This window comes from Sinocyclocheilus rhinocerous, unplaced genomic scaffold (genome assembly GCF_001515625.1).
Source record: "Sinocyclocheilus rhinocerous isolate Xijiao unplaced genomic scaffold, SAMN03320098_v1.1 scaffold247, whole genome shotgun sequence".
NCBI lineage: Eukaryota > Metazoa > Chordata > Actinopteri > Cypriniformes > Cyprinidae > Sinocyclocheilus > Sinocyclocheilus rhinocerous.
This window is the reverse complement of record NW_015662919.1, coordinates 215,048-223,369: the sequence shown is the minus strand read 5'-3', so window position 1 is coordinate 223,369 and position 8,322 is coordinate 215,048. Positions and strand designations below refer to the sequence as shown.

Genomic DNA, 8,322 nt, shown 5'->3' with positions numbered 1-8,322 from the left:
ACAAATAATAATGATAATAATAATAATAATAATAATAATTAGCAACGGAGCTGCTGCGGCGGGGTTAGAACGAAACACACACACAAATAATAATAATAATAATTAGCAAGATCTGATGAAGATTTCAGTTGATATTATGCTTTCTTGTCTCGAGATGTTCGGCTGTTGTTGTCAGCATTTATTTTGAAGTAAAATGTTGCTTAAAGAAAACCCCTAATCAACTTTAAAAACTGTATTTTGTCGAATCTGACGGCTGAGGTTTTATCTAATGCTGGAATAACTTCACAAAGCCAGAGCTAGGCAATTCTTCAAAATAAAAGTCTAGTAATCATGGCACAATTTGAGAACAAGAAAAAGGATTACATTTGTTGTCAGAGACTGATTCATTAGATTAACCACAAAACTATGATTTTGGTTCCTCTTTATGTTGTTTAGGGCTTGGTTTATGTATTTTGTAAAATATTTTGAGTGGCAATGACGCTTGCAATCACTTGCTCTAAATGAATAATTTCCTCTGACATGGATATATTAAAATTGAGAAATTATCACAGTCTGATTATCTGCAGCAATTTATAACATTGACTGTGTTCATGAATTGTAACCTTTGTTTGTGAATGTTGCAAGCACAAAAATCCAAATTAAAAGTCCCATCATCATTGTACATAACCTGAAACATATAAATAAAATAAATATATAACGTAGAAATGTGTGTATTTTTTTCTCTTTCGCTCTATATGTATTCATTATCAATTAAATTAACGAGAATGCCCGTCTCAGCTTCTTTTTAAACTTTTTGTACTTTGTAATAATAATGGTGATGCTAAAAAACAACAACAACAACAAAAAAACACAATACAGTGTACTAGGTGGGTGAAGTAGAATTAATTATACAAACAAACAGCTTCATATGCGGATGTTTGTGTGAATCTGAGAAGGGCGAATTTTAATCATGAACATGTTCCAACGGCTACAAACCTCAGTGCAAAATTTCAACACCCAAACCCAAAACTAGCTGCATTTTTATTATTATTTTATATTTACAAACAAACACTGTACCAAAGTGCATTTGTAAGGTTACGAGACAACAATAGTCTGCATTCAATGAGGTAGAGCAAAATAACACTTGCTTGTGTTAGTAAAAACCACATTCATTTCTTATACAACGTTACTTTGAACTCCCATGTCTTCATTTATGAAAGATGGCCGTAAATAATAATACTTGAGTAAACTTATCACAACAAATGAACCACCACAAGGCAGCATTCAGTGGGTAATGCACAACAGCATTAGAATATTGCACATTTCAGATTACCCCACACCTCATGAACGTTACAGTGATTTAAATCCTCTAGCTTTCACCCTAATCACGTAAATTAAAAAGGATTCAGAATTCAGCAGCTGAAGTGGTTTGATTCAAGTAACATTTAAGAGCAGTGTGCTTGCTTTATGGTGTTTGCAATCCCACAATTGCACACATGATTACAAACTCTCCCCCCGTGCAGTGTAAACGGTCCGATACTTTCCTGTCCGGTTTCATCACCTGTCGAAGCAGGGAGCGGCGCAGGGGTACAGCGGGTTCACCTGGTAAGCCCTGCCTGGCATGTTGACCTTAGCATCCATGGTCTGTGTCTGCGTGAGCCCCTGCATTGAGGCCGTATGTGTCAGATATGTTGCAGGACCTTGAGAAGACACTACCACCGGCTGGCAGCTCTGCTGCATGTATTGCGTGTTCGGCCGCTGCATGTACTGATGCAAGGACACACTCGGACCCTGGACAGGATACACCATCTGTGCAGGCTGAGCACTCGGCTGCGGGCATTTCTGCTTGTTTGCTTCCTTTACGTCACTGTCATGAGCACTGAGAGAGAGAGGGAGGGAGAGGATATCAGGGGAGATAATGATGTCCATGTTTGCAGCGTCAAAATGACCATTCAACTATAACACATTATTTTCAGTTTGAGTTATTTTAGTACTTAAAGTGAAAGTGAATGAAAATGAGAAATGATGCCTTTGCAACTAGCTGAAATAAAGTTGTATTTTAATCAAATTAATGTTTATTTGATTTCAAGTAACAAAAAAATTCTGAAATTCATGCAGTAAAATTGCATATGCATCAATTCAAGTTGCATTCACATGCATTCTGAAAAGTTTGTATACATATGCATCAATAAAGTTGCATTTACATGCATTCAGTAAAGATGGAAATACAACTTAAATGCATGCATTTACATCTTTACTGTATGCAAGTAAATGTAACTTGAATGCATGCATATACAATTTTACTGAATATATGTAAATGCAACTTGAATTAATGCTTATGCAACTTTATTGAATGCATGTACTGTAAATGCAAATTGAACGCATTCAGTAAGCATCTATTCAAGCTGCATTTATATGCATTCAGTAAAGTTGTACATGCATGCATTCAAACTGTATTTACATGCATTCCATTTGTATGGCTTTTCGTTAAGGATAACAACTCTGGGTGAAACTCACATTAGAAGTCTCTCCACGCAGGGCAGCAGCTGCTCCCAGGTGTACGCGGACAGACACTGGAGGCACGGAGGCCAGGTCGGACACAAATGCAAGATTACCCGTGAGGAGGCCACACACGCCGCAGCAACCAGGGACGGGACGAATCGCAGAAATGCATGGTCTTGACGGAGAAAGGAAATGTATTTATTTATTTTTTCATACAAAAGAACAAAAACATTCTTATTCTCTATATCATGCAGTTCTTATACACTCACACCAACATTCAACAGGTGAAAATGCACTGCATCTGAATTAAACTCTGCACCTTGTAAAGAGACCTCTAAGAAGTAGTCAGCATATTTGGACATGTACAGCATGGTCTTCTCCATGCATACCATCGGCCAGCCGTCATGCAGGTCCGTCTCATTCACAGCGACCGGCAGGTAGTACTCTATGAAGTGAGCAGCTGTGGGGAGGTACAGGTTCCACTGAAACGTCTCGAGGAGCAGCAGCTCCATGTGCAGGAGACCCTGTTTGGTCAGAACCAGGTTCATAGAGCTCATGCAGCCCAGACTGTTCAGGGTCTCCAGCTTCGGAACGCGGTCTTCTCTCTCCTCAAACTTACCTGGATTAAAAACAATGGTTGCTGAGTGGTTATGGCACAATGTTTTGTGGTGTGCTTTGTGCATCATACACAATAAGAGCAGGAATTATGTTTCAATCAATAATAGGAGTATGCCTCTTACTGGCCAAAAGCAAGCAGGACAGCGCAACCATGTGAAGCTGCTGTACTGAGATGTCATAGCGGTCCATGAACAGGTCCAGCAGATAAACAGCCAAGTGTCTGGCCGCAGGGCACAGCTTGAACCGGTTGCTGACTATAGCAATAAGGTCTGCGAAATATCGTCTAAGACTCAGCTGTGGAGACTGGCCTTTGTACGCAGGCAAGCGCAGCTCCTGAAGGACATCCAACGAGACAACCACACTGCAATTAATATGTTTTATAATACTGATTCATGCAATAATCAGTTGCACATGCATGCAAATAGCCAAGTAAAGTTTCACATGCATGCAATCAAGTTGCATTTACATGAACTCAGAACAGTTGCATATGCAAGCATTAAGCTGCATTTACATTTGATTTATTTATTTATTTAGTCATTTAGCAGACGCTTTTATCCAAAGCGACTTACAAATGAGGACAGTAAAAGCAGTCAAAACTAACAAAAGAGCATGCATATGCATGCATTCAAGTTGCATTTACATGAATTCACTAATCTTGCATATGCATCCATTCAAGGAATTTAGGAATTTACATGAATTCAGTAAAGTTGTAAATGTAACCTGAATGCATGCATGAGCAAGATTAGTAAATTCATGTAAATACAACTTAATGCTTGCATATGCAACTTTATGGAATTTATGTACAGTAAATGCAACTTGAATGGATGCATATGCAAGATTAGTGAATTCATGTAAATGCAACTTGAATGCATGCATATGCATGAATTCAGAACAGTTGAATATGCATGCATTCAAATGCATTTACATTAATTCAGAACAGTTGCATATGCATGCATTCAAGTTCATTTACATTAATTAATTCACTAATCTTGCATATGCATGCATTCAAGTGCATTTACATTAATTCACTAATCTTGCATATGCATCCATTCAAGTTGCATTTACATGAATTCGGTAAAGTTGCCTATGTATGCATGCATGCATGCATTACATTATACAAAAACAAATAAGACAATTCCACTACTATGGCAATTACGTAATAATAGATTGTGCAAGGTTCATGTGCCTACATGCATGACATCATAACACAAGGTCGGTGGCGCCAAATAACAACACAATAACAGGAATACAAACTTTGTAACGCAGGGCCTGATAGATGTCCTCTGCAAGTTCTCCTTTCCACCACTGACCCTCCAGCTCCATTGGGCTCCTGGAATATATGAGACTGTATGAAGATCAGATCAGCTTCACTGAGCAAAAAGCACCTCAGTCCACCCCAAAACAAATCAAAGCTCCAGCAACAATCAGCACTGATGACGGTGAGACCGCTGAAGGTCTTGATTGGTCCAACACACTACTCAATCAGGAGGAGAAGATCATTAAGTCTTCGTCAATGTGCACGATAGTTATTGGGTCAAACCAAGCAATGCATATTACAGGCAACATAACAAGAACCAATGTGCGGAATGACTTACTAGCATGCATAAACCTACTGTAAATCAAAGAGGCAAGTGAAATACAGAATAGCGCTACAAGCGTAACTTTTAAAGGGGAAAAGCAGACGATGAAAACTTTTCAGTGTTTTGAATCAGTAAAGAACTCACCCCACACAAGGACGCCTGCATGCAGACAGTACAATGAAAACTAGCAGCCGAACAAACTTACTTATAATCAAAGTGTAAATCAAAGCAAAGTTCACGAACAAAGTAACAATTCACTGCACTGCGAGCACATTGACAATCTCAGCCAATCAAAAGGCGCCTTACAATCACAGCGCGCAACCAATCAGAATTAAGCTTTCATCAGCGTCATCACAAGACGCGAAACTTTAGCAGATCTACTAATCTACTAGTCTACTAATCACAGAATTGCACAGAAAAAAAGAGGTGGGAACATAGAAGATTGCAACAACTCGCACCTGATACCCGAGAAACACAATTTTCAGTAATAGCTGTTTATAAAGAAACACCTTTTAACCCAAATAACCGAGCCTGCTATAACACGACCTCACCACTAGAGGCCACCCTCTCCTCAATAATGATCACAGCATTAGGAAACGCTACCTAACTTCTGTTTATTGCTATATTATAACTTGTTTTAAAAACGTTAAAAACAACAGCACATTCCTACTGGTTATTGGTTTTATGTGTTTTGTCATGTGCATTTCATTAAAGCATTTAAAGAGCAGATTTACTTGTTTTAGTTGGCCATAGTGCAACAATAAAGAAATGATATGTGTTTTATAGCCTACATTAGAAGCAGGACTGGTACTATAGTGCAGGAATATCATTACAAACTGTCACTAAATATTGCATTTTTTTCTTCTTCTATTTAATCGAAACCTAGAAGTGATGCCATTAAGATAATTTGCACCAAACAGAAATTTTCTACAGGATGGAAATCCTTGTTTACTTAATTGGGCAAATGCTTTTATTCAGAGCGAAATAAAAACAAGGAAAAGCAATTTACAGTAAAGACATTATTACCAGTATCACAGCTACTATTGAAATTCAGGTGCAAATTTTAATTACATTTTTAAAATTTTTGCTTTGAAATGTACAAACAATATAAGTTCATTTGATTTAAAAAAGGATGTAACATTTTCAAAAAAAAAAAAAAGGTTTTTGTTTAATTATTTAAACAATTTTAAAATGTAGTACACACCAATATTGTTACATCCTTGATACTACGCAATGTAATTCTCATGACTTGCTTTTTAAAAATAAATAATTTCCATTCTAATATGACTTTTTGAGATCACAATTTTAGTTTTGTTTCGTTTTCTGAGACCTAACTCTTTATTGACTTAAATGGCCATGCATTTAATAACAATTACAAAAAAGTAGAAATAGATTTAAATAAAGTAAAAATGACATTGTTAGAACGTGTTCGTGTTTTTCTTCTTTTCTCACATTCTCATTCATATAAAAGAGCGTGCACCAAACGCCTCAGGCAGCATATAAGAGCTGTGTGCCTCTATATGGTCGTTATAAACAGTGCTGAATGATGTGTGTTGAAAGAGGAAGAAGCACATGCTGTACTTTTCTGTGCACATCAAATCTGTTGCATTAATGAAAGAAAGCTTGTTTCACAAACTGAAAGCATACAGCTAGGCATTAATGCACCGATGCAATGCATGCAATTTAGACAATGCAATTAGACGTTAGTATGATGTGGCATGCAGGTAATCCATTCTTGTCATGGGCTTGAGCTGCTGTTGTCCCCGGATTGAACTGTCATGGCTGCCGCGCGCTGTTGACTGATTCTGGTTGGACGGGAGGCGGAAAAGCGCTGTAAGTCTGATCGCCTTCGACACTTTTACATGCACTTATATGCGTTTTCACAAATGCACTACATAAACTTTGGCTTTGAAGGAGAACTATAGTTTTATAAGTGGAAATGTAATGTCGCGCGCGCATAATGGCATGCAAGTTATAGCAGTTTGAAACATGTTTGTTGGTCAACTTTACATAAGCAAGACTGCATAGTTGCTAAAGTAAACTCTTATCGCAGGCATTTCTGCATTGCATTTTACATTGCATTGCATTAAGTTTGTTCTAAAACGTTTTTAAAACTTTATAACACGTTCATTGCATTGTGACACGGGGAATTAGGCAACTGAACCACAGGTGCAAACTGATTGTAACGTTACTTTATTTAACTTGTTCAACTCAAGGTGCATGCTTAGAATATGCTAGCGGGTTATATTTGATTAATTACTTAAATTTTTATGTTTGTTAAGTTTCATGGGTCAGTATGCATGTGTGTGGAAAGATGCTAGATGTGAGGAAGTCTATTAAACACTCATGTAGTAAAACTATGCTTATAAAGCAATACAATACCATGGTATTTTGATGTTAATCCCAAGGTGCTTTGATGTGTACCATGGGATTGAAAGACTATCACATTACAATGGAATTTACAAGGTGGTCCAAGTGTATTTCAAAGAATACCGTGGTATTACCATGGTACATGTTCAGAAACCCTTAGTACTCAGAGTCATTTATTTGTTACACACATGATGCATAAGCAGTAAATTGCTTTAAACTAACCATAAACCAGAAAGTGATCATAAGAATAAAGTTTAGGAATGATAGTTAAAATGTAAACAGATAACAAAAAGAGGGCTATGTTTCTGAGTACACATAATAAATGTAAGCGAAAATATACTATCATGATACCATGTTCAAAAATCATGGTAATACCATAGTACAGAGCATTGAATGCACACTTAAAAGTAGGTTAATTCAAACATTCTGAATTGTATTAATTGAATTGAATTGTAATAAAGATGTTGTAGTCTGGTTTAGGGTAACTAAGTGAAGGTTATATGAATATAACATTTCAAAGAAGACCAACGGTTTTCAAAGACATTCACACAGTGTATGTGACAGTATTATGGCGAGATTTTGAACGTAAACACTAATTCAATTTAATGTCATTAGATGGCTTACACAGCATGCATTACAATAATTACTCAGAATTACAAGAGAAAATGTAATAAGTTCTCACAAAACACATATGTACTGTATGCACTGCAAAAAATGATTTTCTTGCTCGGTATTTTTATCTTGTTTTCAGTATAAGTATCTAAATAATCTTAAATCAAGATACATTTATTTGAGAGGCAAAATGACTTAAGATCTAAAGTTTTTTTTTTTTTTTTTAAATGTATCAAAATTAAGTACGTTTTTATACTTAAAAAAATATTTGTCAATGGGGTCAGAAAAATAAACCTATCTAGTATTTTTTAGTATTTTCAGTATATTCATGTCTAAATATTCTTAAAGGGTTAGTTCAACCAAAAATTAAAATTAGGCTGTGTTATACTCACCCCCGAGGCATCCTAGGTGTATATGACTTTCTTCTTTCAGACGAATCCAGTCGGAGTTATATAAAAAATTGTCTTTGATCTTTCAAGCTCTATCATTGCAGTCAGCGGGTGTTGCATTGCGTCAGTCCAAAAGAAGTTAAATAAAAAGCGCCCATCCATAAAATAAAAAAGGCTCCGGGGGTGAACAAAGACCTCCTGTAGCGAATCGATGCGTTTTTGTAAGAAAAATATCCATATTCAAAACGTAATAATCACTTGAATCTAGCTTG

General features: G+C 36.6%; 2 protein-coding genes across 3 annotated transcripts in view; one reads left to right on the top strand and one right to left on the bottom strand.

Annotated features, from left to right (window-relative positions):
• Positions 1-833: 833 nt before the first annotated feature.
• LOC107728310 (cyclin-J-like) lies at positions 834-4,980 on the bottom strand. The gene is made up of 6 exons (XM_016538437.1): positions 4,824-4,980; positions 4,354-4,429; positions 3,222-3,432; positions 2,801-3,100; positions 2,497-2,656; positions 834-1,858 (listed from the first exon to the last, which is right to left on the bottom strand). Exons 2-6 carry the CDS (start codon positions 4,420-4,422, stop codon positions 1,537-1,539), a joined length of 1,062 nt encoding a protein of 353 aa, XP_016393923.1. The 5' UTR covers positions 4,423-4,429; positions 4,824-4,980; the 3' UTR covers positions 834-1,536.
• Positions 4,981-6,244: 1,264 nt separating this feature from the next.
• LOC107728332 (zinc finger protein 518A-like) overlaps positions 6,245-8,322 on the top strand; it is a 9,413-nt gene continuing 7,335 nt past the window's right edge. For both annotated transcript variants that reach the window (XR_001638452.1, XM_016538471.1), the window contains exon 1: positions 6,245-6,512. The gene's annotated coding sequence lies outside the window, so the exon portion shown is untranslated. The remainder of the gene's footprint in view (positions 6,513-8,322) is intronic.